Consider the following 27,722-nt stretch of genomic DNA (forward strand, 5'->3'; position numbering starts at 1 on the left):
AGCAGGGGCAGGGGCAGGGGCAGGGGCAGGAGGAGGAGCAAGAGCAGGGGCAGGGGCAGAGGCAGGAGCAGGAGCAAGGGCAGGGGCAGGGGCAGGAGCAGGGACAGGAGCAGGGGCAGGAGCAGGGGCAGGAGCAGGGGCAGGGGCAGGAGCAGGGGCAGGGGCAGGGGCAGGATCAGGGGCAGGAGCAGAAGCAGGAGCAGGAGCAGGGGCAGGGGCAGGGGCAGGAGGAGGGGCAGGGGCAGGAGGAGGGGCAGGAGCAGGGGCAGGGGCAGGGGCAGGGGCAGGGGTAGGAGCGAGGGCAGACAATATGTCTTTGAAGTCAATGTGGCACTGAGGGACCTTGAAGACATTGTGCTTGATATGTAGACCCAATATGAAAGGCCACCATGGGACTCCGTGACAGGACATGAGGACAGCAGGTGACCCAGAATTTGCAAGGACAATGGGATTTTGTAAGGACAATGGGATTTTGTGTGCTGTGGCCTGCGGGGGGGTGGGGGAGGTTCCTTAGGTGTAGAGGAGGAGGAAGCTGCAGATGGTAGAAGGTCAATTAAAGAGCAAATTAAAGTTAAATTAAAAACAACTTCTGGGGCTTGAGTTATGAGTACTCTCCACTCCTCTCTCACACTTCCTGTCTCCCTAGTTCCAGGACCTTTTTAAAACCCACCCAAACCTCACACAGACCCTTCCAGTCTAACATAGCAAGGCATGTGGTCACCATGACCTTAAGGTCTAGAGTGCCCTTCTCTTGTAGTGACCACAACTGGGTCTGTGTGTGCAGTTTTTTCTCCTTCCCCAACATCTCCACAAAACAGTTGATCTCCCACTAAACCCAAGAGATGGATCTAGATAGGCCAGGCACTTAGGAACAAGCCTAACCCACCCTCAGCCTCTCCACCCTCAGCCTCTTCACCCTCAGCCTCTCCAGCCTCAGCCTCAGCCTCTCTACCCTCAGCCTCTCCACCATCAGCCTCTCCAGCCTCAGCTTCTCCAGCCTGAGCCTTAGATGACTAGCATGCATTTCTGTGGATAGTAGTGTGGATTCAGGTCCTCGTGCTGGTGTGTGGACTGAGCCTCTCACCATGGTCTCCCAGCTCATGTCATATTGTAGGGTTTATAGACCACAGGTACTGTACCTGTCCTCCCGGTGGTGATTTGAATGAAAATGACTTCCTGGAGAGTGGCAGTACTAGGAGGTGTGGCCTTGGTGGAGGAAGTGTGTCCCTGGGGGCGGGCTTTGAAGTCTCAGGTGCTCAAGCCAGGCCCAGTGTCACTCTCTCTTCCTGCTGCCTGTGGTTGTAGAACCCTCAGTTCCTCCTCCAGCACCCCCTCCACAATGATGACACTGGACTGAACCTCTGAAACTGTAAGCCAGCCCCAATTAAATGTTTTCCTTTATAAAAATGGTGTCTGTTCACCACAGCAGAAATCACGACTAACACAGTTCCCATTAGGTCCTTGTTTTTTTGTTTTTTCCAACACAAGCCAGAATTGAGGAATCTCAACGGAGAAACCACCGCCATCAGACTGGTCTGTGGACAGGTCTGTAGGGCATTTTCTCGACTATCTGATGCATGGGAGTCCTGCCACAGCGCATGGTGCTACCCATGCACAGGCACTCCAGGAGACATAAGAAAACCTGCTGGGGTTAGTGGCCCATACTTTTAATCCCAGAACTCAAGAGGCAGAGGCAGGAGGCTCTCTGGGTTTGAGGCCAGTCCAGCCGGTGTACAGAGTGAGTTCCTGGACAGCCAGGGCTATGGAGAAATCCTGTTTCAAAAATAAAATAAAATGAATGTAAACTGCAGTTCCCCAAGGCATTGAGGATACTGTGCCAGGTTATTCTCAGTGAAGTGTCCTGGGCCCTGAGCAGTGTCCCCATCTCACCCACTCTGTGACAGAAGCACCTCTTTTGGTGGCAACCATTATGTCTTGAGACCTGACCCAGGTCTTAGCCTGCCATGTTCTACAGTCCTTTTCCTGATGACCTCCATCAAGTAAACCTCTCTTATTGTTAATTTCAGTTACACAGCCCCATTCCTGGTACTAATTATTACAGGGTGAGAATCTAGCTCCCACCTGCGTAGGAACCGTTCTGGCAGATGCTCTTCCTGGCCTTTGTGCAACGCTCGAGAACGGCAGGAGTGATGGCACACATCTGTGGTCCTGTGCTTAGGAGACGCTGAGGCTGAGGCCAGCCATGTCTACAAGGATACCATGTCTCTTAACAAACAAAAGAGACCTGGAGAGATGGCTCAGCGGTTGAGAGCACCTGCTGCTTGAGGCAGATTCCATTCCCAGCAACCACATGGTGGCTCATGAATGTCTGCATTTCTAGCTCTGGGGAGGCTGACAACCTCTTTTCATCTCCACGAACACTAGGCGCCCATGCGGTGCCCAGACATACATGCAAGGAGTACTTATTCGTGTAGAAATAAGGGCTGGTTCTTCCTCCCAGCACCATGCTCCCAGAAATAAGGCTTAGAGTTAAAGTATATACAAATATCTTGGCCATATAGCTAGGCTCTTCTCTGACTAGATCATGACTTAGATAACCCAATTATTTTAGCCTGCATTCTGCCAGGTGGCCAGTCACCTGTGCTCAGGAACCATGTCTGTCTCACGTCTTCTCAGGTCTCACACCTTGTGCTATCCCAGAATCCTCTCTCCTCCAGGATGTTCTACCTTTTATTTCCTGCCTAAGATACTGGCCACCAGATTTATTATCAACAGTTGCTACATCCGTACAGACATACGCTATCCTCTCTGCATACACACATAAAATAAGGAAAACTAAAACAAGCAAAATTGAAGCAGGCAGCAGTTTAAAGGGTTCTGTTTTCTTTAATGAAAATCCAAAAAAAGTCTACCTTGAGTAGTCAAATAATCAAAGACGCCCACCCATCAGAGGTCCCAATGTGTCCACCCTCCACAGACACTGGCTGTGGCGGAGGAGCGCAGACAGAAACAGACACCAGCACCATCACGCAGAGGTCCGCCCAGATCTCCGTCCGGCTCCTTAGACACTCTGAAGCAGATGCAGTCCAAGGCGCAGGTGGTGGCGGACCGCAAGGCTGATGCCGTGACTCCGCAGGACGTCCAGCGTGTAGGAGGTGCCCATGCTGGGTCCCCCTGGCTCCTGGATGGTGAGCAGAAAGTCCTCGCCTTCCCCACTCAGCACCAGCTGGACTGGGGAGGTTTTGGAACTGACCTGGGAGAGAGACCAAGGTCAAGGTGAGCCCCAGTGGTCACCCTCAGGATAGGCACCTGTAAGAGGTCAGACTCGGGGTCAAGGGCAGAAAAAATGGCTCAGCTGGGGCCCTCACCTGCCCACATTAACCAGTTGCATTTACACCCATTTGTTTGTTTAGTCTCTCTCTCTCTCCTCTCTCTCCTCTTTCTCCTCTCTTCTCTCCTCTCTCTCTCTGTCTCTCCTTCCTCTCTCTCTCTCCTCTCTCTCCCTCTGTGTCTCTCCTCTCTCTTTCTCTCTCTCCCCTCTCTCCCTTTCTCTCTCTCTCTCCTCTCTCCTCTCTGACTCTTCTCTCTCTCCCTCTGTCTCTCCTCTCTCTCCCTTTCTCTCTCCTCTCTCTCCTCCTCTCTGTCTCTCCTCTCTCTTTCTCTCTCCTTTTTTTTTTTTTGCATTTTGTATAATTTGTGTGGATTTGTACATGGTTTTGCCATGGCACACACGGAGAGGTCAGAGCGCAACATTCAGGACTTGGCTCTCTCCTTCTATCAGGTGGGTCCTGGGGATTGAACCCCAGTCGTCAGGCTTGGAGGCAAGACCTTTACCACTGAGCCATGGCGCCTACCCATCCTGTACTCTATTTGTTCTTTGCATTTGTTTTCCTTTGGCATGGCCTCACGTGACTAGGATAGCTCTGAGCTCCTGAACTTCCCCATCACGAAGATGTCCCATCTTCGTTATTATTTAATGTCATTATTACAAGCCCGGTACAGCCCCAACCTCAGCCAAGGCTCGGTTGGAAGCTCAGGCCCCTCGGGTCCATCCCAGGGCAGTGCTGCTCCGGCGCTGCGCCCCTCGCACTCCACACTGTGAGACACAGGACCCCGAAGGGCAGTGGGACCCGCGGTCTGAGCGCTGGTGCTGCTCACTCACCTGCACTGTCCCATTGCTAAAGAGCATGGCCAGAGCTTGGGCATCAGCGGTGAAGCTCAGCAGACAGAAGTCAGGAGAGGCGGGTGTGGCCGTCATGGGTGCTGTCCCCTCCTGCGGGGACACGCTGGATCAGGGTCTCTCCGGTCCCCACCTCCCTCTTCTGGCCCTCCCCGCACCCCGGGCCCTCACCTCCCGCAGACGCCGCTGCATGTAGCAGGCAAAGAGCCTCAGGACGGCCAGCTTGGCGCGGAGTGGGCCGGGGACGTCCCTCAGGGCGAAGATCCACAGAGTCCCTTGGTCAGGTTGGTAGGAGACATGGCTGGGATCAGGGACTTGAATGAGTGTCTGTCCTAGGCACCCTGTGCCTGGGGACATTTCCCACAGCGCTGTACCTCATTGCCGCTCCGTGTAACCCTGGCTAGTCGGGTGCCGGCCACGCCAGACACACCTCTCTGTGCCCGTCTACATCAGGTCCCGGGCCCTCTCCTGTCTCCATGGAAATGGCCACTGCTTTCCTGGCCAGCCCAGCCTCCTCCCTGCCCACCCGTCAAAAACCACTAGAGTAAAAATATCAGGTGGGCTCAGGGGCGGAGCATCGGCCAAGCCCTGGGTTCCCTCCCCCAACAAAAAGAATACGGGGCTGGAGAGATGGCTCAGCGGTTAGAGCACTGACTGCTCTTCCAGAGGTCCTGAGCTCAATTCCCAGCACCACACGGTGGCTCACAACCATCTGTAATGGGATCTGATGCCCTCTTCTGGTGTGTCTGAAGACAGTACACATATACATAAATTAAACAGGGTGGGGTGGGGGAGAGAGAGAGAGAGAGAGAGAGAGAGAGAGAGAGAGAGGAAGGAAGGAAGGAAGGAAGGAAGGAAGGAAGGAAGGAAGGAAGGAAGAAAGAAGGAGTCCAGCCTGTTATTGGTGGCCAAGCCTTTAATTTCAGCACTGCAGAGCCAGAGGCAGGAGGATCCCTGTGAGTTTGGGGCCAGCCTGGGCTACATGAAGAAACTGTTTCAAAAACTAAAACACGGGGCTGGGGATTTAGCTCAGTGGTAGAGCGCTTACCTAGGAAGCACAAGGCCCTGGGTTCGGTCCCCAGCTCCGAAAAAAAAAAAAAAAAAAAAAAAAACTAAAACACGTGTTTCCTCCGACTGGCAGATGGCTCACATGTAGCTGGGGAATTAATCAAGACACGAGGTAATGCTTGGTCCCTGGGGAGAGGAGCCCCACTAATTACCCTCCTGGGGGGCGCAGGGCCATGTGGGAGCCATCCCGAAACAGCACGCCACTGCCCCCATCCGACAGCTGGTAACCGAAGCCATACTTGAGGGAATAATCCACCCACTTGGGAGCCCAGAGGACAGAGCGCTGCTCCCCGGGGGGGTCCTGTCCAGCTGTGCGTGAGGAGAAAGAAAGAAGACAACCCAGGGTCAGGGTCGGGGTCGGGGTCGGGGTCAGGGTCTGGGTCTGGGTCGGGGTCGGGGTCGGGGTCGGGGTCGGGATCTGGGTCAGGGTCAGGGTCTGGGTCTGGGTCTGGGTCAGGGTCTGGGTCAGGGTCTGGGTCTGGGTCTGGGTCTGGGTCGGGGTCGGGGTCTGGGTCGGGGTCGGGGTCGGGGTCTGGGTCGGGGTCAGGGTCTGGGTCTGGGTCTGGGTCAGGGTCTGGGTCTGGGTCTGGGTCAGGGTCTGGCCTGGGGTTTGGGTCTGGGTGTGGAGGAAGCCTGGTTTAGGGCCCCTCCAGGCTGCCTCAGTCCTGCACTTTGGGGTGGCCGTCCTACCCACAGGTCCTGCATCCAAGCAGAGGCACAGTTTTCTGGTTGCCACCTCCAGCTGCAGGGCCAAGGTCCCCTTCGCATCTGTTGAGACAGAGTCATGTAGGGGCCCAGACAGCCCTGGCGAGGGGTGCCCTCCCACTAGCCTGGTCCCCACACTCAAATCCATGTCATATCGAACCCCGATTCTCAAAGGCGGTTGGGCCCTGCAGCAGGACACAGGCAAGTAAGTCCCAGTCACTCAGCATCTGTGACACTGGCTAGGGGTGAGACGTTCTGCTCACCGGCCGGGTCAGTCCGAGGGGTTCCAAGAGTGAGGAGGTGGATTCGGCTCTCAGTGCAGAGAGGAGCCCCTTCCTGAGGCGGAGAGGTGTTTAGAGAGGAGAAGAGAGGTGCAGGGAGCCACGAGGGAGCCCCAGAGTCCACCCCACTTTGCACTAAGCACAGGTTTCCATTTTGGACAAGACTTGCAAGTTGCATCGGGGACCCCATAAATGCAGGGCAGGAGGACAGGAGCTGTAAGAGGCCTGCCTAGAATCTCCCAGTGAGGGGCTGGGTCTGTGACTTAGGGACAGCAGTGTTCATGGTCTGGGGTCCCTTAAATGGATGGACAGAAGCTTCAGTCCGAGTCTGCAGGGAAGCCTACGCTGCAGAGGCCTTCAGAGGTCTCTAGGCCGTGACTAAATTACTTGCCTCGTTGCTGGCCTCCATGTGGTCAGGTTCTGTACTCTCTTCTCCCGGGCCTGAGGCCTCTTTTGAGGTAAAGGGACCTGAGGGAGGCACAGGTTTGGGGGACAGAGATGCAGACATCTACCCACCCTCTCCCCCATCCACTGTGTCATGGCCTTGGAGAAGTGACCACAGAATCGAGAGACCAGTGGAAATGAGGAGGGAACAGGTGACAGACATGATATGGGACAGAAAAGAGGCCGTGACAAGCCAGGGGACAGCTACTCACAGGGCGGCCGGCACTGGGTCAGCAGGAGTTGGCCCACCTTCCGGAACAACCTGCCCAGTGGCGGGGGGAAGGCAAACACGGGTGGGCTGTGGCAGGAATGTGGAGGCAGCCGCTCTGGGGTAAAGCCCTGTGGAGTTGGTGGGCTTGGGGTCAGCCCTGGATCGGGATGAAACCTAGGTCCCCGGGGGCCCGCCCTGCAAAGCCCCTCCTCACCTGACTAAAAAAGTCATCTTGCAGTAAGTGGTCCAGGCTGGGCCGCTCATCAGGGTCCGGTGCCAGAAGTCGTGCAATGAGGCTACGGGCGCTGGGTGACAGCTGAGTGGGCTCAAGGTAGTGACCGTCTCGGATGTTTTGGTACATCTCGGACAAGGGTGCGGCAGCGAAGGGGGGCGTGCCCGTCAGCACCGTGTACCTGGGGCCAGGGTGGGTGGAGCAGGAAAGCCAGGAACTCCTGGGTGTTCGGGGACTACACAACCTTTTCCTTTCTACACCCGGCCGGCTCCCCATCTCGGACATACACACCCTCTCCGCCTGCACCCTGCTTTCCCGGCACATGCCTCTTGAACCCTCGTGCCCTCACTGGGATGACTTGGCACTGCCACCCCTGCCCGTTGGTTCTGAGGATGGGACCCAGGGCTTTCGTGCCAGGCCAGCATCTCGCTAACTGGGCCCCAGCCCCACTTTAACTCAGTTGACACTGAGACAGGAGAGAAACCAAGACCTGGACATAAAGGCCAGATGCCCACTGGGTGTGGTGCTGTGCATTGTTAATCTCAGCACCGGGGAGGCAGAGGCGAGGCGATCTCCATGAATTCAAGGCCAGCTCCATCTCCACAGCCAGTCCCGGCTCTAGCACTGGGTCTCCTGTGCGCACACACATCTGCACACCATTGCTCTTCCTGACCATATCTGGTCTCACCCAGACAGCCCACCCTGTCACCACCCCTCCCTCCCCACCCCTCACCTGCCACCCTCCCCAGACCCAGGTCCCCCAGACTGTCACTTACATAATGCACCCCAGGGCCCAGATGTCAGACTTGGCCGAGTGTCCATTTCGGGACACCACTTCAGGAGCCTGGAAGTTCGGAGTCCCACAGAGCACCCTTGGGAGGGAATCATGGGAGGGTCAGGAAGGCCAGAGCTCCCTAGACCCACGCAGGACCACCCAGAGCCTGTCACAGTCACCTGTGGCAGCGGCCAGCGGGCCCCACACGGGCAGCCAGCCCCAGGTCACCTATCTTAACTTCCATGTTCTTGTTAAGGAAGAAATTACCTGCAGGTGAGGAGGAGCAGAGCATGAGTCCCTCAACATCCTCCCAGTCCCTCACCTTCCTCCCATCCCCTCAACATCCTCCCAGCCCTTCACCATCCTCCCAGTCCCCTCACCATCCTCCCAGCTCCCTCACCATCCTCCCAGTCCCCTCACCATCCTCCCAGCTCCCTCACCATCCTCCCAGTCCCCTCACCATCCTCCCATCCCCCTCACCATCCTCCCATCCCTCTCACCATCCTCCCAGTCCCCTCACCATCCTCCCAGCTCCCTCACCATCCTCCCAGTCCCCTCACCATCCTCCCATCCCTCTCACCATCCTCCCATCTCCTCACCATCCTCCCATCTCCTCACCATCCTCCCATCTCCTCACCATCCTCCCATCCCTCTCACCATCCTCCCATCTCCTCACCATCCTCCCAGTCTCTCACCATCCTCCCATCCCTCTCACTATCCTCCCAGTCCCCTCACCATCCTCCCAGCTCCCTCACCATCCTCCCAGTCCCCTCACCATCCTCCCATCCCTCTCACCATCCTCCCATCTCCTCACCATCCTCCCATCTCCTCACCATCCTCCCATCCCTCTCACCATCCTCCCATCTCCTCACCATCCTCCCAGTCTCTCACCATCCTCCCAGTCTCTCACCATCCTCCCAGTCTCTCACCATCCTCCCAGACCCTCACCATCCTCTCAGCCCCCGAAAGTCCCTTTCCTATGCTTACTGGGTTTCAGGTCCCTGTGCACGATGCGTTGTTGGTGCAGGTAGCGGAGGCCACTGACCAGGCCCCGAAAGTAGTAGCGCACTTCAGGCTCCGTCAGGGTCCGCCGCACTTTCAGTACATGAGCCAAGGACTGTAGGGGGACCTGGCACTTGTTAGATGGGCTGTGGATTCTGGGTGGGAGAGCAGGGCTGAGGGTGTTAAGGCCAGGTGGGTGCACAGGGTTATATGTGGGAAAGGGGACACTAGTGATCGGACGGGGCGGGGGGGGGGGCTCCAAGTGAACATGGTGTCTGCACAAGCAGATAGTCACAGTGGGGCAGAGGCACAGATAGGACAGGGGAGAGGCCTCCTGCCTGGCTCTCAGTGACCTGCCCCTGCCCCACCTCAGAACCCCTCTCAAGCGACCGGGAGTGCTTGACACTGCTCCACACAGCCTGGTTTATCAAGCCCCACCCACGTACACTAAGTTCCGCCCACACTACCAAGCCCCGCCCCATTGCTGCAAGCCCCACCCCAGGCCCCTTCCCATTGGGGCCACCTGGCGGCTACAGTACTCCAGCACCATATACACGTGGTCGCGGTCAGCAAAGTGTGCGTGGAAGGCCACGATGTTGCGGTGGTGCAGGCGGCTGTGCAGGGCGATCTCACGCTCCACCTGTGTCCCCATGAAGGACCCTCAGCTGCAGTGCAGGAGACAGGCCCTAGGCCCGGCTCGCTCGCAGGTAGGGAAGCAGGGGAACTCGAGGACAGGCCGTGGGTAACGGGGGCTGAGGCGGAGGAGGTCTCACCTTCCCGCGCAGGCGCAGCCGCCCCGCTCCGCCCCTCGGCACCACCTTAAGAGCAAACACCGCGCTGGTGGACATGTCCGTGAGCTTGTAGCAGCGGCTGAAGGCGCCCTGCGGAGGACAATAAGGTGGAAACAGCAGATCACACCTGGAGACACTGGCTTTCAACACACTCAGCCAAGACGAGATACTGCAGCGATCACACCCCAACACCCTAATCGCACATGCTAGACAAGAGACCCACGGACTTTGCCAGAGCAGGAGACGCGTGTACTCCCCGACGCAGGACAGTGAGGGACTCACGACACCCTGAAACACAAAACCCATACACATAATGTCCACACAGCACCCACACAGAACATCCACACATAAAATCCAAATATACAAACTCCATACAGATCACTCACGCACACAACACCAACAAACACAGCACCCCCACACCTTATCCACACACATACATAGTATCCAGGCACCGCATACCCCCACACAACACCCAGACACACCCCCTCACAGCACTTTCGCACACCTACAAACACTCCGGACTTGGCATCCACCACAGCACTCACAACAGGAAGCTCCCACACAACCCAGCCGAGCATCTCTCCACAGCGCTTCAACACACACAACACCCAGACTGACAACATGTAAACACCCAGCACACACACACACACACACACACACACACACACACACACACTCCACACTCACACCATACAAAACATCTGGACACACAACACAGCACCAAGCCTACACAGCATACAGCCTCGAAATACCCAGACACACAAGACCCAGAAAGAAACTCCTGACAACACCTGACCCAGCACAGATCCACAAAAACAACACCCAGATCCACAGCAATTACACAGCTTCACCCAGACACACATCAGCCAAACACAGCACAGCAACCAGGTACACCCGGATACACAACACACAGACCCACATCACTCAGACACCTGAACACAACGCACAACACCCAAGCTGCGTACTCTGCCACTAAGGGAGCAATCCCCAGCCGCAGCCAGACAGGGGAGTTGGGTGCAGGGCGCGGGATCCCACGCGCAGCTCAGCACTCACAGCCCCACGGGCCCCCCGTGGAGAGCAATGACAGCCTGCCACTGCGTGCGGAGAACCAGTTGTGCACCCAGAGGACGATCAGCGCCCGCACTAACGCGGGAAACGCACACACACACACACCGCACACGCCCTGCACACGCTCCGCACAGCCTGCAGACAGAGCGCCAAGTGTGGTTCCCGCCTCGCCATCCACCGTACAGCCCGGACCCCAAACTCTAGCCATGGCTTTCGGGGTCCCGTCCTGCTCGAGATCCCCGCCCCTCGGCTCTCTCCGTTCCCGCGCTTTGAACTAGTGTGTGTGTGTGTGTGTGTGTGTGTGTGTGTGTGTGTGTACGCGCGCGGGAACTCCCACCTTGCCGATCAGCTTCCCGCGCCGGTACACGCGCCCTGAGCCCGGGTCACGCAGGAAGGTGGCCACTAGCTGGCGGCTTCGCCGCCGCCTCAACCGGGGCTCCATCGACGCGGGGTGGGCCTGGGTGCGCAGCGCGCGCGCGGGAACTGGGCAAGCCAGTGCTGCCTGCAGCGCTGCCGCTGTGAGCCCGCGAGCAGCAGGAGCGGGTCTTATTGGAGAGTGGGGGCGGGGCGGGGCGGGGCGGGGCGGGGCGGAGCCCGGATGCCCGTGGGATCCCGCCAGCACCAAGCCGAGTGGCAGGTGCTCTGGAGCCAAGTGGCAGCCAAATAGATACCTGGCTCAGTTCTGCCGCGCTACCAACCTCGCACCTCTTGGGACTTTAACAGCGCCCAGTTCACCCACCCGGGGAACTGAGGTCCAGAGAACTCGGCTAGTTCCTTTGCAGAGGTGCCCACATGGGAGTACATGGGAGGCCCACAACCTGCGAACCAAGCGCATCTGGCTGCTCCCTACGGAACGACCTGTGGGGCTTCATCAACTTGAGCACTGGCGAGGCTCAGCGGGATTCAGAGAGGGCAGCCTAAGGATGTCTGGGGATATATGGACCGAAGAAGCAGGGCTGGGAGTCTATGGGCACAAATGAGTCACTGTGGCATGGGGCGCCACGGAAGGCATTGCAACCAGGATGAGGGAGGGGCAGATGTGGGCGTGTGCGTGACGCTAGGTCTGATGGCCTAAGACGCACTGACCCTTAAGATGGAGATGGAAATTTGGGTGGGGCTGACAGAAGAGATCAAGGAGCCGAGGGACTTCAGAACCCCAGGCTACCTCTCGCCTGATCCCACCCCTCACACCCCCGCCCCCACACCCCGTCCTGAATAAAACATTTCTGCACTTTAAGGATCTGGGTCCCTGGGCCCCGCCTGCGGGTGCCAGGTGGGAGTCCCCTCACTCACAAAGCCAGGCAGGCACAGGGCAGGGTGTGAGCCATCTGCCTCTAGTATTAACCCCGAACGTTACATAACACAGTAAATGCGGAGGGATTAGCCTCACTCCGTGTGGCTGGATTCAGGCTATGGAATTTTCCAGAGCCAGAATTTGGAATCCAGCCTGGCCCGTGCCACTGAGGGGGACAAGAAGCATCCCTTGAGTGCTCCTAAGTCTTAGTGGTCCCTAGGGAGCCCTGAAGGTGAGCTAAGTGGATAGTGTGCACCGGGGCTGGTTCAACTTTCTGATGTCTCCTCTGGAGCTGGGGCAAGAGTTCCCAGTTGCTCAGGGGTAAGAGCTGCAGCCAGAAAAGCCCAGGACCCCTGCTAATGGGAAGCCAGTCAGGGTGGGGGTGGGGAGGGGAGACCGGGAGTGGAACAGAGCCACTCCCATGGCTGGCACTCAGCTCCTTCTCCTGTAGACCTGTCTTCCTGTGTTGGCTCAGTCCATTGTTGGCTGAACACCTACCATGTTTGGTAAACAACTCTGGGTTGGTTGAATACCTACTTTGTGCCAAACTCTGAAGGGCTCTTTGTGCCCCCCCACCCCAGATAGCTGGAGCCCAGCCCCTATACAGGACATGTTTGAGAAGCCTAAAGAGCCTGACAGTGGTGGAGCATGTCTTTAATTCCAGCACTTGCGAGGCGGAGGCAGAGGCAGGAGGATCTCTGTGAATTCGAGGCCAGCCTGGTCTGCAGCATGAGTTCCAGGGCAGCCAGGGATACACAGAGAAACCCTGTCTCATAAAAGCCAAAACCGAATCAAATCAAATCAAAATAAAAAAGATGCTACGCGGAGCTGGTTCCAGGTCAAGCACACTGGAAAAGGAGGCAGCCTTTGGGAGCCCTGAGATGCCCGGCAGGTTTAAAACGCCTGCCTCTGAATCCCAACACCCTGAGCTCAGTGTCTGGGACCCACACTGAAAGAAGAGCCGACTCCCACCCAAAAGCTGTCCTCTGACACCCACAGGGGCATTGTGGAGTGCATGTGCTGGCTGTGACACAGAGCAGTGACGACATTAAAAGGCCCGAGACACTTTCAAAGCCTTTTCTGGGATCTGGTCTCTAGGTTAGGGGTCGTTCAAGCCCCAAGTGGCAGACGAAGTAACTGGGGCTCTCGCAAGCTCCGGGTCCCCCACCATGGCTGTAGGGTAGGGTGGACCCTGGATATCTGGCAGCTGCATTGTGGTCCCTGGTTCCCTGCCCCAGAGAAGAGCAGAGACAGGCACTTGGGTGGGTGGCTGAGTCCACAGAATAACAGCAACTTCCTGGGACAGAAGAGACGGTGTCTGGCCTGGAGCCCTGCAGCATGGATATCAGCTGATGGCTAGCGCGCTCTCTCTCTCTCTCTCTCTCTCTCTCTCTCTCTCTCTCTCTCTCTCTCTCTCTCTCTCCCTCCCCCCGGGGGGCTTCTGGCTGAGACTGCACGGGGAGCAAGGTGGCCTCCTGCTAGCCTGTGCCCCACTAAGGAGGGACACCCCACTCCCCAACCTGCCTGCCCATTCCAACGCAGCCTAACACCAACCCTGGCTCTCCTGAAAGGTCTTTGACAACATTAGGAGATGGTAGGATTGTAGGAAGGGCTTGGGGTCTCCACTGGGGGTGGTGACGAATAATGTCTAAGTGAAATGTACCCTGGGGTCACCTGAGCTGTGGGCTTGCAAGCTCTGAATGGCATGGGGTGTGAGTTCCATGCTCATCACAAGGCTAGGAGGGCTGCAATCCCAGCTGCCCAAGAGGTTGAGGCAGGAGGATTGTGAGTTTCAAGCTTTGGGTACATAGTGGATTCACTCTGTCTCAAAAACTCAAAGAAAGAAAGAAAGAAAAGAAGGAGGAGTTGGGGAAATATGGGCAAAGACAGAGCTGTCCCCAGCAGCCAGCAGGAATGGATGGGGAACACATGAGGAGGCCTACCCACATGCTAGAATATCATGCAGCCATGAACAGGAAGGAGATTTTAACACCCACACCACGGAGGGCCTTTAAGGACATTGTGCTCAGTGAGAGACCCAGATGCAAAAGGCCACACTGTTTGGAACTCCATGACAGTACATGTCAGGGAGGAGCCAATCCAGAGACTGGAAGTGGGTTTGTGGGTGCTGGAAGTTGGGGGTGGGTGAGAGTTCACACCGAATGGCGACGGAGCTTCAGGATGGGGGATGGAAAGTTCTGGAGATAAACGGTAGGGACAACTGCACGGGCCTGTGGTTGAGCTTCAAGTCGCTGAGCCATGCACTAAAAAGAAAGAAATGCTCACATAGCACAGGCTGGCCTGGAACTCCTAATCCTGTCTCCGCCTCCAGAGTGCTGGGTGGCAGGCCTGCTCTGTCACACCTGACAAACACTGGCCAGCTTTATGCTACTCACAGTCACTGAGCCCCCATGGCCCACGGCCTTCGGCAGGACTTCAGCCCAGCTGCCCACCCCCAACACCCCAAACTGCTGTACGCCCGTGCCCAGCCCTGGCCCCTCCCATCTCTGCTCTTTTGCTGACCTGAGATAACTCTTGAGACTCAGCAGATTTCTCTGGAGAAGTTTGAGGAAGTATTGCTCAAAATACCTGCTGCAGGTGGAGGGGGTGACTGCTCCTTGCTGCTGAAACTCCCCAGAGGCCCAGGAACGGCTTGGCTATGGGTCTTTAAGAGGTGGCACAGGCCTCCCAGCCACATGACTGAGGACAGTGCCTTGTCCCTATCTGGGCTCCACACAGCTGCACCCGTGAGCCCTCAGCTGCTCACAAAACATCCCCAGAGACTTGGAGTCCCAGGCACAAGGAGGTAGGAGGGAAATGACCGTCTGAACACTCCAGACACCCCAGGATCTGGGTGATATGACCCAGCATATGAGTGTGTGGGGGAGGGACCCCCAGTGTGCTGACTGCCCAGGAAGGTAGCTGACTCTACCGGCAGCACTGGGGACAGATGACAGGAGCCATTCCACCCTTCCCCATCTCCGCTCTGAGCCTCTCAGATGCAGAGCCCGGAAGGGCTTGGGCAGAATCTATCTGCAGAATCGGGTGGGTTGGGCAAACCAAATGGGGGGCTCTGAGACCTGGGCAGAGGTTTCACAGTCAGAAAGGAACACGGGAAAGTGTCAGCCCCACCCCTGGGCCTGGGCTCACTGGCCAGGGCCTCTGCCCACGCCAAAAGCTGACTCCAGCTCCCAACAGCCAGGAGGCTTGAAGGTTTCCACACTGTGGTACCTTCCAGGCCAGGGTGGGCTGAGACTCCTGTGTCCTCCCACAGCCGTCCCTCTCTCTCCTCTCTCTTCCTGTGACGCCTACCCCACCCCAGAACCTCAGCATACAGTGTCGCATCTCCAGAGTGCTCTTGCCATAAATCCTCCGAGGACAGCAGTGTCCACACAGTGCACGGACACACAGTGTGCCCCGTCCACAGACTGGAATGTCATACAGCCACAAACAGACTGTGTCACACGCTGCAGCTGGAGGATGGACCCAATTTCTAGCTGGGTGATGGTGGTGCTCAACTTGAAGTCCAGCATCAGGGGGTGGAGGCAGGAGGTTACCCTTCTATTCCGGTCTTACTGCATTCCTTGTTTGCCCCCAAAGTGAGTTCTCCCTGCTGGTTCGTGTCTGCTTGGTGCTTGGTCCTTGTGCTATTCCTGAGTCATCCATGTTCCTGCTGACAGAGCTGATGTCCTCAGGGGACCTGAGTGCCACTGCCCAGCAGGTGGGACTTCTGCCGCACAGGCCCCTCTCTTTATCTTTCTCCTGCCGGATGAGGCATCAACCTTAGAGCAGGGGACGTTGTTCGACCTGCTGAACAGGGTGCTGTGGGGACATCGGAACTGGCCAGGTTTCCGCAGGAGTGATCTGTTTTTGTCTGCGTGGGTCTTTTTGCTAATGGCGGGAGAAACTGAGTGTCAGCAGATGTGAGGGGCGGAGAGAGCAGGAGAGAGATCCAGGCCCGGTGACACATACCTGTCATCCCAAAACCCAGTAGGTAGAATCAAGACAATTCAGGGTTGAAGGTCAGGATCAACCTTCTCTAGAGAGAGTTCAAATCCAGCCTGAGCTACTTGAGACCTTTCCTCAGAAGAATGCATGGGAACTGGGTGGGCGGTGGTGGAGGAGACCTTTAATCCCAGCACTGGGGAAGCAGAGATAGGAGGATCTCTGTGAGTTCCAGGCCAGTCTGAGCTACAGAGCAAGTTTCAGGACAGCCAGGGCTATACAGAGAAATCCAGTCTTTAAAAAAAAGGAGGGGGCATGGGTTGCACAGTTGCTGTGGGTGGGGAGAGACAGGAGGATCCCAGACTCCTGACACTTCAGTGAGAGACCCTGTCTGAAAGAACACAGGGGAAAGGAAGTGACGACACAGGGGAGAGGAAGTGAGGACACAGGGGAGAGGAAGTGAGGACACCTGATTTCACTCCTGGACTCCACACTCATGTGCACACACACCACGACAGGGATGGACACACACACACACACACACACACACACACACACACACACACACACACACAAGCAACAATGTTGCCAAAGTAAGGAGCAATCAAGCATCCTCCTTCAGCCACGGTTGGTGCAAGAGCTCCAGTCTCAGACCCTGCATCTCCCCTGCTGTCTGCAGTTTGGGGACTGACAACACCGCAGGCCCCAGGAGCTCAGCGTCAGCCACCAGGAGTATCCAAGCCAAAGCCATTTCTCCACTAGTGAGCACCCAAGAGGGAAGTCAGAAGCCCCCAGTCTCCCAATACCCATGCACAGGATGAGCACGACAGTGCACGTCCAGATTCTGACCCCACCCCTGTGCCAAGGGGCAGCTGGGAGCCCCAGAGAGGTTAGGCATAGCAGCCACAGGACTCGTGTCTTTGGGAGGCAGAAGGGAGCATCTTGGGGACCAGATGGTCTCAGGGATCTTAGTCAGGAGAGCTCCAGGGCCTACACGGGGAGGGCACCACGAGGTTCACTTGTGAAGAGGCCTCCACAGCAGCCTCCAGCCCTCACTTTCGAGACCCTCACTCTGGAGCTCAAGTTGGCCTGGAACTCAACCCGTAGCCAGTGATGACTTTAATTTCTGCTCCTCCTGCCTCCACATCCCCGATTCTGGGATGTCAGATGTGTAAACCTCTCCTGGCTGCTGTCGTGGGAATGCTTAGAGATGTTTATGCCAAATAAGACACGAGCCCCTGTATTGTTTTGCCGACACACCCTTTCTGTAGCCTAGACTAGCCCAAACGTCCTATGTAGCTGAGGATAAACTCAAACTCGATCTTCCTACCTCCATGTGTGCAGTGCTGGGATGACACGTGTGTATGGCCACGCCCACTTCACCCTCTTGGTAAATGTTAAAGTGCATAAGACAAGCTGTTGGCCATTTGGTTTGCAAGCCTAGGGCCCTGGCCTTACAGATAACCTAGAGCCCCACAAAGCCCTGTCCCCTGCCCCAATCTCATCTTGGCAGAGGCGAATGTGTCCTACCTAGAAGGAGCTCCGAGATTGGGACCCGGCTGAGAGTGGGTGTTGACCAGAGCCATGCCCAGCAGGCTGCACTGTCCAGAGCAGGTTAACAGCAAACTTAGAGGAGTTCTCGAGCCCTGGTGCACCCTCTGCTGGACTGAGTCGGAACTGCAGGGAGGTGCAGCACAGTGCCTGCTCTATATTATCCCTGCAAGGGAGAGGGCCTATTGTATATATGCACCATGCCAGGCTCGGCGCTGGCTGTATGCGCACTCTCCCAGACATAGTGTCTTCTGTATACACGCATCATGAAGGGCAGGGTGTTTCATGTATACTCCGCTTCAGTGCCTACTTTATGCTCTCCTGGGGAGTATAGCATCTATTGCATATTTTCTCCTGTAAATGCATGTCTGCTGTATATGATCCATGCAGAGTGTATGCCTGCTGTATACCAAAACAGAAGACCTGCTACATGGCTTCTCCCTCAACACTGTCCTCATCTTTGCTTTGCTGAGGTCCCTTCCTTTCACAGCAGGACACCGGCATTGTCCCTCATTTTCGTGCTGACCTTGGCTAAGCAACCCTTCTCCCTGGCCCCGTTGGGAGTTACTATCCCATGGGAGTTATCCTGATACCCCTTAACACCTTCTCTTCAATAGGATGATGGGTATCGGAAATTGAAGTCATGGCCCAGAGTGGCCACCTCCCAGAACTGGGTTTGGCTGCTGTACCCCATAGCTATGTGCACACAGTGGCTTGCATAATGTCACCGGAGTTGTTAGACTCTGAGATGTTTCCAATGGCTGTTCCGTGCTGAGCCCTGTCCAGCAGGCTAACCTGAGGCAACTGTATACGGCAGACACTGTCCCCTGCATGGTGTAAACGCTGCAGGCAGTCTGCTTTTCAGGGAGTGCAGACAGCAGGCACTGTGTCCTGTGAGGACAGTGTTCTGTACCAAGGGTCAGCCAGGTGGGCTTCCTAGAGGAGGCGAGTTCAGCTCCCAGGAACAGCATGGCCCACACAGCACCGCGGCCTTCTGCCTGGCTGCTAGGGGGCGCCACGAAGGCAATGGGACGGGTCGTCCACAGGAAACTGGCAGGGCACCGGGAATGGAGAAACTGAGGCGGAGGGCTTGAGGCCAAAGCCAGGAGAGGGAAGCTGCATCGACGCCTAGGCCTACAGGGCGGGATCGGGTGGGGCATTGGTGACGGCAGCGCCTGGGAATGTGCGGCCGGGAGGGTCCCTCCGCCCCCAGCGGGCGCGCGGGGCCTCGTGAGGGGATGCCGGGGACTCGTGAGGAGGCTGACTGTGGAGGGAAGATGCGAACCAAGGCAGGGAGGTCTAATTGGGGAATGATGCGGACCAGAGTGGAGAGTCCGATTGAGGGTAACGGGAACAGGGTGGGAAGTCCCGGTTGTAGGGATGATGGAGACCTGGGTTGGTGTCCCTGGGGTTGTTGGGACAGAGAGAGGAGCCTGGTCTGAGCGGGTGATGAGGACGAGGGTAGGAAATCTGGTTGTGGGGTGATGCGGAGCAGGACGGGATACTGAGGGTGGGAGGGCGCCCCGGCATGTACTATCCCACCCCAAGCCCCAGCGCTAGGCACATTCCCTGGCCCTGAGCGCGCCGCCCGGAATAGCAGTCCAGTCACCCCCGCGCACCGCCCCGCAGCTGGACTTCCCAAGGTCACTGGCACCCAGGATACGAAGACCAACGCCGGGCCGCTGCGCTGTCAGGCGCAGTGGATCAGCCCCCTGCCGCAGCTCCTGGCCCAACGCGTGCACTCTCTCCCGCCGCATGAGGGCGCCCCTAGCCTGCGCCCTTAGTGACCCCAGCCTGGGCGCGCCTGGGAGGCCCGGGTGGGAGGGATCGACGAAGTTCGCAGTCCCGCACTTTGGGGCCCCGCCGCTTCCGCCAGTCCCTGGGGCGACCCAGGGAAGCTTGGACGCATTGCCTTGGGCTCTGAGCAACTGGTAAGTCCCTCCTCGTATCCTGCCGCTATTCCACCTGGTGTGGCGACGATGAGATTGGTTTCTTTCTCTCCTTGGAGCGAAAGCAGCGATCCCTAGGATGGTTGTGAGTTTTGGGGGTCGCACTTCCTCCGGGATGGGACTGAAACTCAGGAGACTGGCACCCCAGTGGCTGGTACGCCAATGCCGGACAGGCAGGGATGCAGTGTTCCGGAGAGGGCATTGACCGACGTGGGTAGGAGCCCCCGCCCCCCACGAAGGGGGTTATGGGATGGCCGGTCCCCAGCCTCCTTCTTCCTTCCTGGGGCAGCCCGGTCTCTTGGTCCGCAGAGGGAAGGGTCCGGCGCGCGTCTTGAAGCAGCTCCCGTGGGTTTCCAACTTGTACAGCCACCTCGGTCCCAAGGTGCCCTAAAGGGCATCAGATTGGCGGACAACCCGGGAGACCCTGGTTCCAGCCGGGCTAGGAGACCTTGGCCTTCCTTACCCCTTCCTCGGGTACCTGGACCCTGTGGGCTGCAAAACTTTGAGAGCCCGTGTGCCCTTCAGAGAGCCTGGACCGGGGCCCAGAAGGGACTCACTTCATCTTGGTTCCCTTCCCTCCTGGCCAAGCCGGGATCACGAGGAGGGCGTGGGCTGAGAATGACTTCATCGGGTCTCTGCAGTTGGGGAAACTGAGGCCTCCACTCAGCCCCACCCGCCTCTCTTCTCTGCAGACCCTCTGGGCACCGCAGCCCGCACTCCTGGCTGATGAGACCATGACGCACATGTTGGCAGGAGGCCAGGTCAGCCTTCCCCGCGCCTGCCACGGGGATTCCCTTAGGTTATGGGGTATCTGGGAGTACAAGCAGTCTCCAGATGCTGGGAGGGAGACACCCATTCTACCCCGAATTTCTGAATGAGCCTCCACTGGTTGCCCCTCTACAGGGTCTCGGAGACTCACGGACCGAGTTCCGCGAGTTTTCACTGCACAGATGAGGAACCTGAGGCCTGGAAAAACGGAATGGTCGGTTCCTGGCCACCCAGGAAGGTAAATGAGAGGGGCGAATAAACTTGTAGCCAACTAAACAGTACCCTTCAAGGACTCCTTCAATGGCTGGCATTAGGCACCTACTGTGTACATCATGAAAGAGCACAGTATCTATAATACCAGATTAAGATGGGTGTGTGGCAGTCCAGGCAGGTCTGAGAGAGTCTTGTCACAGGTGGCTGAGGCAGGAGGATTTTTTCAGAGGTTGAGCCTAGCCTGAGCTACAGATCAAGACCCCCATCTCAAAAGAAAAGCAGAAGATGCCTGCCTGTCCTAGAGCAAATGCCCAGTGCCTATTGTCCTGCAACTAGTAGGGGAGGCAGGAAGGTCATGAGTTCAAGGTCGTCCTTAGCTACCAAGGAAGTTTCAGATCAGTCTGGGCTACAAGACCTTGTCTCAAAAAAATTAATAATAATTAAAAAAAAAAACACAGGCCTGTGGAGCAGAGGCAGGTGGGTCTCTGTGAATTAGCGACCGACCAGCCTGGGGTACATAGGGAGTTTTGGGACAGCCTGGGCTACACAGTGAGAAAGTGTCTCAAATCTCGAGTAAACACAGGAGGAGCTGGAGAGATCTCTGGGTTCAAGATGTCACCTTGCTCTTTAAGAGAACCCACGACTGGTTCCAAGCACCCATGCCGTGTTGTGAGCAACTGGAACTCAGCTTAGCTCAAAGGGAGTCAGTGCACCTGGCATCTTGTCGCGCTGCCCTACGCGCACGTGAGTGTACATAAGTGTGTGTGTGTGTAAGTATGTGTGTAAGTATGTGTGTGTGCGCGTGTAAGTGTGTGTGTGTGTAAGTGTGCGTGTGTGTGTATGCTGTTTTCAAGACAGGGTTTCTCTGTGTAACCCTGGCTGTCCTGGAGTTCACTCTATAGACCAGGCTGTCCTCGAACTCAGATCTGCCTGTATCTGTCTCACAAGTGTACCGTTTACAACACATAAAGTCCCTAGTCCCACACCATGTACCTGACCTGAGCTTTAACCCTCTCAAGGCTTTCCGGAGATGGGGCGAGACTGCTGTTACCTCATTTTACCTCATTTCTTTTTAGAGACAAGAGGACCCAGAGAGGTTTGGCTACCATCGAAGACCACACAGTCAGCCAGGGCTGAGATGGCAGTTCACTCCGATTCTGCTGATCACTGCCTCTTGGGAACCCAGTGCTCCCTCAGACCCCGCCTCTTCCCGCCTCTTCTGTTCTTGCTGTGGATTCTCCTGAGCTGTGATTTGAGGGGTGCTGCTCAGGTAAGGGAGTGAAGGAGCCCAAGAAGCACATGGGAATGTGCATGAGGTGGGAGACCGCAACTCTCCTCTTGGCTGACCCTCCTTTCTGCCATCAAGTAGGGTCCGGGAGAGTGGACGCTCTGGGGGTCTTGGAGCCGGTGTTCCAGCTCGTGTGGTCGGGGCGTCTCAGTGCGCAGACGCCACTGCGTCCGGTAAACCGGGAGCCCCTCCCCTCTGCCACACACCGGGCCGCGCCCTCTGCCTGCCCACGCACGCAGCGTGCCCTTTAATCTTACAGAGCCAGCTGGAATGCGGGTGGGGCTGATGGGGGCGGAGGGTGTCCTGGCAGGTGATGGAAAGGGGTCCCCAAGAGGGTGCGGTGGCGGGGGTGGGCTGGGGTGGTTCCTGTTACACTCAGACCACCCTGGTTTTTGCAGACTTCCTGAGGAGGAACTTTGCTGGGGGGACAGTCATGAATACCGGGTGTGCCAGCTGCCGGTAGGCCCTCGAATCTGCCCTGAATCCCTCTTACTTGGTTTTGCCCACTCCAAATACCCCTTGTTGGTTTGCCCAGTTTTACCCATCCACCTTTATGCTCACCCAGGACTGCCCCCCAGGGGCCATACCATTCCGAGACCTGCAGTGTTCTCTCTACAATGGCCACCCCGTCCTGGGCACCCAGAAAACCTATCAATGGGTGCCCTTCCACGGGGGTGAGTAACCTGATCTCCTGGGGTTAAAAGGAAAATGAGAATCTTGAGAGGAGTTAAGAAATACTCTGAGAGGTGGGCATTGGAATGGGGTTTTAAAGTATATGTAGGAGTTGGTGAAGGAAGGACACGGTCCCTTTTGCATAGGGTCAACTCCAGGCTGAGGACTGACATAGACTTCTATCCAGAGGCCAACAGTTTTCAAACTGATCCCACTAACAGGAAATGTTGTTGCACGGAGCTGAAAATAGCAGATTATATAACTGGGTGCCCGGGGCAGCACGCCTCCAGATTGAAGGGAGACAGGCAACTTCAGCCGCCAGAGTGGTGGCGACAGATGAGAACAGCCTTGAACGCAGGGCATTCCATCAGCTCCGGGCCTCCTTGCTTTCACCCCATCCCACCTCCACAGCGGCCCACTACATTGGCCTTGTCCCCCCAGCCTGCTTCCAAGTGGTTGAGATAAAGCCTGCGGGCTTCATCTGACAGGCAGGGGAAACTGAGGTACACTGCAGGCCAGTGGTACAGTTGGGCTCCCGGGCTACCGAACCTATACAGGAAGAGCAGTTTATTTGGGCCTGAGTGGGAGGGCGGAGCATGGAGGGAGAAGGGCGGGGTCCAGGAGGAGCCTGGCCTGGATGGAAGGCAATGGGGGTGTGGCCTGAGAGGGGAAGGCATTGAGGGAAGGTGCTAGAGAAATGGAACGAGGAGGGAAGGAGAAGACTCGAGGTAGGAAAATGTATGGGCTGGTGTGGTGGCTTACACCTTTAATGCCAGCACTGGAGAGGCAGAGGCAGGTGGCCAGCCTGGTCTACAAAGTTCTCGGACAGCCAGGGATATGTACAGAGACCCTGTCTCAAAAAGCAAGCAAGCGGGGTTGGGGATTTAGCTCAGTGGTAGAGCGCTTGCCCTGGGTTCGGTCCCCAGCTCCGAAAAAAAAAAAAAAAAAAAAAAAAGTAAGCAAGCAATCATGGCCTGGAAAGAGGAGGGTGGAGGCGGGCCATGAAGAGGGCAGAGCCCAGAGGTGAGAAGCGAGAAGTGATACCCGGTAAGTGTTGGCGCCTGTAGGGCTTTAGGTTGAGCTTGAGCTACAGTGAGCTAGCTGGCTGTAGGGACTGGCGATGGGATGATAGGCCCCGACTCACCACCCCTCCCGCCCTCAGCGCCCAATCTGTGTGACCTCAACTGCCTGGCTGAAGGCCACGCCTTCTACCACAGCTTTGGCCGCGTGCTGGATGGCACCCCCTGCACCCCGGGGACCCAGGGTCTCTGCGTGGCAGGCCGCTGTCTGGTGAGGACCCATTGATCCTTCCCCACCACGCCCATTTCCTTGCAGACTCCGCCTTAACGCACGGCCCCACTCCAAACTGTCTCAGGACAGTTACATCAGTTTCCACCCTCCTCCCCAGCCCCCCGTCCCTAAAAACTACACTCCACCCACCCACCGTTCAGGTTCAGACCCCAAACCACACTGGGGCTTCTCTCTGACTCCTCCTTCAGGGCCCCGCCCACATGGCTCCAGGCTCCACCCACCTTCCAGTCACAAGTTATTCGTGGCTTCTCTCAGTCTTTTCTCCAGGCCCAGCACACCAATTTTTCCAGTCTTGCACACCCTCTCGCCCCTTCCTCCCTTCAAATCCCTCCTTAATATTCACGCCCTGCCTACCGCCAGGCCACGCCCACCATCGTGCCCTGTCGCTAGACTCCGCTCAAGTGCCTTGTTCTCACTAGGTCCCTCCAGTCCCGCCCACCTACCAAACCTTGCTTCTCAGCTCCGCCCCCTCCCACAGCCCCGCCCGTCCTGACCCAGTTTCCCCCCCAACCTCCAACCCCACAGAGCGCAGGCTGTGACGGACTACTGGGCTCCGGCACCCTCGAGGACCGCTGCGGCCTCTGTGGTGGTGCTAACGACTCTTGCCTGTTCGTGCAGCGCGTGTTCCGCGACGCCGGTGACTGCCCCATCCCGCCTCACGGCCTGCACTTGAGGAGCATGGTGGACAGGGGTCCCTTTAACGAGTTTGGCTCCTGGGAGCCAAGACTCTTGCTGATTGGACAGGTTAAGGCCCGGCTCCTCGAGGCCTTCCCCTGATTGGCCTCTGACAGAGCGTCCCACCCTCCCTCGAATAGATGCGCTTTTAACCCCTTCCCAGCCTCCCCTCAGTATCATCTCATTTATCCTCAGCTATCGGTCCCTGAGCGCACTATCGCACCCAAAGTGTACCTCGCCGCTGCGAGTCCCAGAGCATCCCTCCCCTGCGCATCCCAGAGCGCCCCTGCCCTGCGCACCCCAGAGAATCCCTTCCCTGCGCACCCCAGAGCATCCCTCGCTTGTGTACCCCAGAGTATCCCTGCTCTGCGTACTCCAGAGCATACTTCCCTGTGTACCCCAGTGCGTCCCAGTGCATCCCACCACAGCGCACCCCTGTACATGCCACCGCGTCCCAGAAAATCTTGCCGCGCTACACCCCAAACTCCCGCCTGCCTCAGGTGCCTTCGCCGGCTACTGGAACGTGACTTTGATCCCCGAGGGCGCCAGGCACATCCGCGTAACACAGCGCAGCCACAACCACCTGGGTACCTCGGGGCCTCTGGGGAAACTGAGGCTTGGGCTTGGGGGCAGGCGGTTCCTGCGAGAACGGGCTGACAGATTCTTTGCAGCGCTGGTGACCCGCGACGGGCACTACGTGCTCAACGGTGATGGTGTGCTCAGCCTGCCTGGCACCTATGAGGCCGCGGGCACCCGCGTGGTTTACACCCGCAGTGCGGGTCCGGAGGAGACTCTGCAGGCTACCGGGCCCACCTCCCAGGAGCTGTTGTTGCAGGTGGGCCGATGTGGACAGTTTAGGACGAGGCACAGGCGGGACACTGAGGTCTGTTAGACGGGAGGCACGGTGCTGAGGGGAGGTTGGGCCACCAGCTCCAGTGCGCTCTCCCGCTCCAGGTGCTGCTGCGGGAGCCCAACCCGGGCGTGCACTTCGAGTTCTGGCTGCCCCGGGAGCGCTATGGCTCCTTCCAGGCTCAGGTGCACGCTCTGGGCTGGCCCCTGCGACAGCCTCAGCCTCGGGAGGTGGAGCCGCAGCCTGCAGAGACCACTGTGGTCCCCGAGGCCATCCCTGCCCGTGTTGCATCCCTGGCACCAGGTGAAGCAGGAACAGTGGTGCTGGGATTTAGGGGGTACCAGGCAGCGGGCAAAGCTCGTCTCACTCACACCTCTCCCCTAGACCCCTGCGGGCCATGCCCTGACAGCCGTGGTCGCGCACACCGGCTTCTTCACTACTGTGGCAGCGACTTTGGTGAGACCCCTGACCTTTGACCCCTTCCAGTGACCCTTAACTCCTCCTGAATAGTTGCTTTGACCCTCACCCTTGATCTCAGCTGACCCAAAGGTCCCGAGGGCCCACATGACCTTCTATGTCCCCTTTATACAGTGTTCCAGGCCCGTGTGCTGGGCCGCCACCGCCTGGCCCAGGAGACCCGCTACGAGGTGCGGGTCCTGCTCATCTACAAAAACCGCTCGCCTCTGCGATCTCGAGAGTATGTGTGGGCACCAGGCCACTGCCCATGCCCACCACTGGCCCCACATCGAGAATACCTGTTGGCTACCAGGCGACACGTCAGCCCTGATGGCACACAGGACCGGCTACTGCTGCCTCAGGCTGGCTATGCTCGGCTTTGGAGTCCTGCGGAGGACAGCCGAGTTCGACTAGCTGCCCGGCGTTGTCCAGTGTAAACCCCCACCTCCGGCGGTCGGGGTCAGCGGGTTCCTGTTCTGGTGTCCTATGACTCAGGAAAGTCTCCCACTTGGAAGCTCGTATATTTTAATTCGGGTCTCCCTGTGCGCACAACCCTGGCTGGCCTGGAGCTCTCTATGTAGACCAGGCTGGCCTTGAAGTCACAGAGATCCACCTGCCTCTGTCTCCCTAGTGAATTCTGGGATTAAAGGTGCACTCCATATCTGAGAACTTTAAGGAGCTTCAAGATCCTGGGCTACCTTTCCTTTAAACAACTTCTGTTTGTCTCTTTTCAAATTACTATTTAAGTTTTACAAAAACATGGAAACAAAGAATGCTGCCTTCCCCCTCACGTGTTGAGCTATAGGGACTCCAAGACACTCTAGGAGTGGCAGGCACTGTGCAGACATAAGCCCATTCCCATCTTTTTCTGATCTGGCCCAACACCCAACGCAGTGCGCTCATTATGAGACCAACACAAGAAGTCTGGGAGGTTGGGGTGCACAGGAACCGCTGGACCTCCATTCCTCTATGCAATGGGTTCATTTGCGCCTTTGTCTATCATGGGTGTCTGTCCTATAGTCACACAGCAAGCTATCCCCAGTGGGGTGTCCTTTAAGGCTATCCCCTCTGGGTTCTGAATCTGTCACGTGGTCTAACCAGTTGCCTCGCCCCTCTGCCTCAGTTCTCATCTCTGCCTGTGGACACTTAGTTCTCCAATGAACAGCTATTGAGCACCGACTGTATGTGAAAGACCCGGCGGTCCAGGGAGGTGCAGTGCTGTGCCAGGATAAGCAGGGGTCACTTTGTCTAACAGGGCTTTCTATGGTGCCCAAGAGCTCCCCCCAAACCCCACAGTGTAGCTCCACAGGGACCTGTGGAGTCCTTGCGCCCCCTGGTGGCTGGCCGTGGATTCCCAGGTTGGGAGATGGTCTGCAGCAGGCTTCAGGGACTTCACTCAGCTATAATGGCGGCCAATGTGACACTAGAGACCAGGACAGGGTCATCCCTGACAGGGTTCCTGTGCTGAGCCTCATAAACAAGGTGGAAGTTAAGAGGTGGTGGCACATGACTTTACCCCAGCACCAGGGAGGCAGAGGCAGATAGATTTCTGTGAGTTCGAAGCCAGCCTGGTCTACAGAGTGAATTACAGGACAGTCAGTGCCATACAGAAAAACCTTGCCTTTAAAAAAACAAAATCAAAACAAAACAAAGCTCTTGCCTCTTGCTCTTGCCCTCTTCCCCTCTTCTCCTCTGTCCCCTCTCTCCCTATTCCCTTCCCCCCTTCCCTCCACATGCTCATCTTGGCCAGCCTTTACTCCTGTCCTCTTTTACTCTTCTCTCATTAAACCTTTCCATGTGGATAAAAAAAACAAAACAAGGGGTTGGGGATTTAGCTCAGTGGTAGAGCGCTTGCCTAGTAAGCGCAAGGCCCTGGGTTCCGTCCTCAGCTCCGAAAAAAAGAAAACAAAACAAAACAAAAAACCCAAAAACAAAAAAATTAAGATGGAGAGCCATTAAGGCCTCAAATAGCCCAGGCTGGACCCTAACTCCTTGGAGTCCAAATCCTATCCTAGTCCACAGCAAGCTCATC

At 57.1% G+C, this 27,722-nt stretch overlaps 2 protein-coding genes across 59 annotated transcripts; one reads left to right on the plus strand and one right to left on the minus strand.

Annotated features, from left to right (window-relative positions):
• Positions 1 to 2,823: 2,823 nt before the first annotated feature.
• Plk5 (polo-like kinase 5) lies at positions 2,824 to 11,238 on the minus strand. 21 transcript variants are annotated; one of them, XR_015623977.1, is made up of 16 exons: positions 11,056 to 11,238; positions 9,878 to 9,938; positions 9,633 to 9,740; positions 9,383 to 9,499; positions 8,845 to 8,974; positions 8,037 to 8,124; positions 7,859 to 7,954; positions 7,065 to 7,263; positions 6,852 to 6,978; positions 6,587 to 6,663; positions 6,178 to 6,250; positions 5,900 to 5,977; positions 5,362 to 5,518; positions 4,313 to 4,416; positions 4,124 to 4,234; positions 2,828 to 3,214 (listed from the first exon to the last, which is right to left on the minus strand). XR_015623977.1 is itself a non-coding variant. In XM_087557037.1 (16 exons), exons 3-16 carry the CDS (start codon positions 9,705 to 9,707, stop codon positions 3,023 to 3,025), a joined length of 1,650 nt encoding a protein of 549 aa, XP_087413163.1. In that variant the 5' UTR covers positions 9,708 to 9,740; positions 9,878 to 9,938; positions 11,056 to 11,238; the 3' UTR covers positions 2,828 to 3,022. The 21 variants fall into 21 exon arrangements, 11 of the variants coding, with proteins under 11 accessions (NP_001424354.1, NP_001424353.1, NP_001424356.1 ...); XM_087557037.1 differs by having other exon boundaries at positions 4,313 to 4,442; NM_001437425.1 differs by lacking the exon at positions 9,878 to 9,938 and having other exon boundaries at positions 2,824 to 3,214; positions 4,313 to 4,442.
• A 7,933-nt stretch (positions 11,239 to 19,171) lies between these two features.
• Positions 19,172 to 27,338, plus strand: Adamtsl5 (ADAMTS-like 5). 38 transcript variants are annotated; one of them, XR_015623971.1, is made up of 15 exons: positions 19,172 to 19,439; positions 20,150 to 20,218; positions 20,361 to 20,463; positions 21,022 to 21,182; positions 21,515 to 21,708; positions 21,808 to 21,899; positions 22,125 to 22,185; positions 22,292 to 22,400; positions 23,561 to 23,688; positions 24,235 to 24,346; positions 24,788 to 24,971; positions 25,056 to 25,219; positions 25,339 to 25,537; positions 25,619 to 25,690; positions 25,826 to 26,375. XR_015623971.1 is itself a non-coding variant. In XM_087557006.1 (15 exons), the coding sequence occupies exons 3-15, from the start codon at positions 20,408 to 20,410 to the stop codon at positions 26,125 to 26,127; spliced, it is 1,941 nt and encodes a 646-aa protein (XP_087413132.1). In that variant the 5' UTR covers positions 19,172 to 19,439; positions 20,150 to 20,218; positions 20,361 to 20,407; the 3' UTR covers positions 26,128 to 26,375.
• Positions 27,339 to 27,722: the final 384 nt, after the last annotated feature.

The sequence above is a fragment of the Rattus norvegicus genome, chromosome 7 (assembly GCF_021556685.1).
Source record: "Rattus norvegicus strain SHRSP/BbbUtx chromosome 7, alternate assembly SHRSP_T2T, whole genome shotgun sequence".
Lineage (NCBI taxonomy): Eukaryota > Metazoa > Chordata > Mammalia > Rodentia > Muridae > Rattus > Rattus norvegicus.

What these genes read in the sequence shown, in the direction of transcription:
- Plk5 (NM_001437424.1), bottom strand. Translation starts at nt 11,160, where the DNA reads ATGGAGCCCCGGTTGAGGCGGCGGCGAAGCCGCCAGCTAGTGGCCACC. An exon ending in GGCTGCGCCTGCGCGGGAAG is followed by an intron (nt 9,500 to 9,632) that starts GTGAGACCTCCT and finishes ATGGGGACACAG; the next exon opens with GTGGAGCGTGAGATCGCCCT. An exon ending in CTGGAGGGGCCCTAAACCAG is followed by an intron (nt 5,519 to 5,842) that starts GCTTCCTCCACA and finishes CCTCACGCACAG; the next exon opens with CTGGACAGGACCCCCCCGGG.
- Adamtsl5 (XM_087557004.1), top strand. Translation starts at nt 19,264, where the DNA reads ATGAGGGCGCCCCTAGCCTGCGCCCTTAGTGACCCCAGCCTGGGCGCG. An exon ending in GACTCTTGCTGATTGGACAG is followed by an intron (nt 24,454 to 24,787) that starts GTTAAGGCCCGG and finishes TGTGTACCCCAG; the next exon opens with TGCGTCCCAGTGCATCCCAC. An exon ending in CTACTGTGGCAGCGACTTTG is followed by an intron (nt 25,691 to 25,825) that starts GTGAGACCCCTG and finishes CCCTTTATACAG; the next exon opens with TGTTCCAGGCCCGTGTGCTG.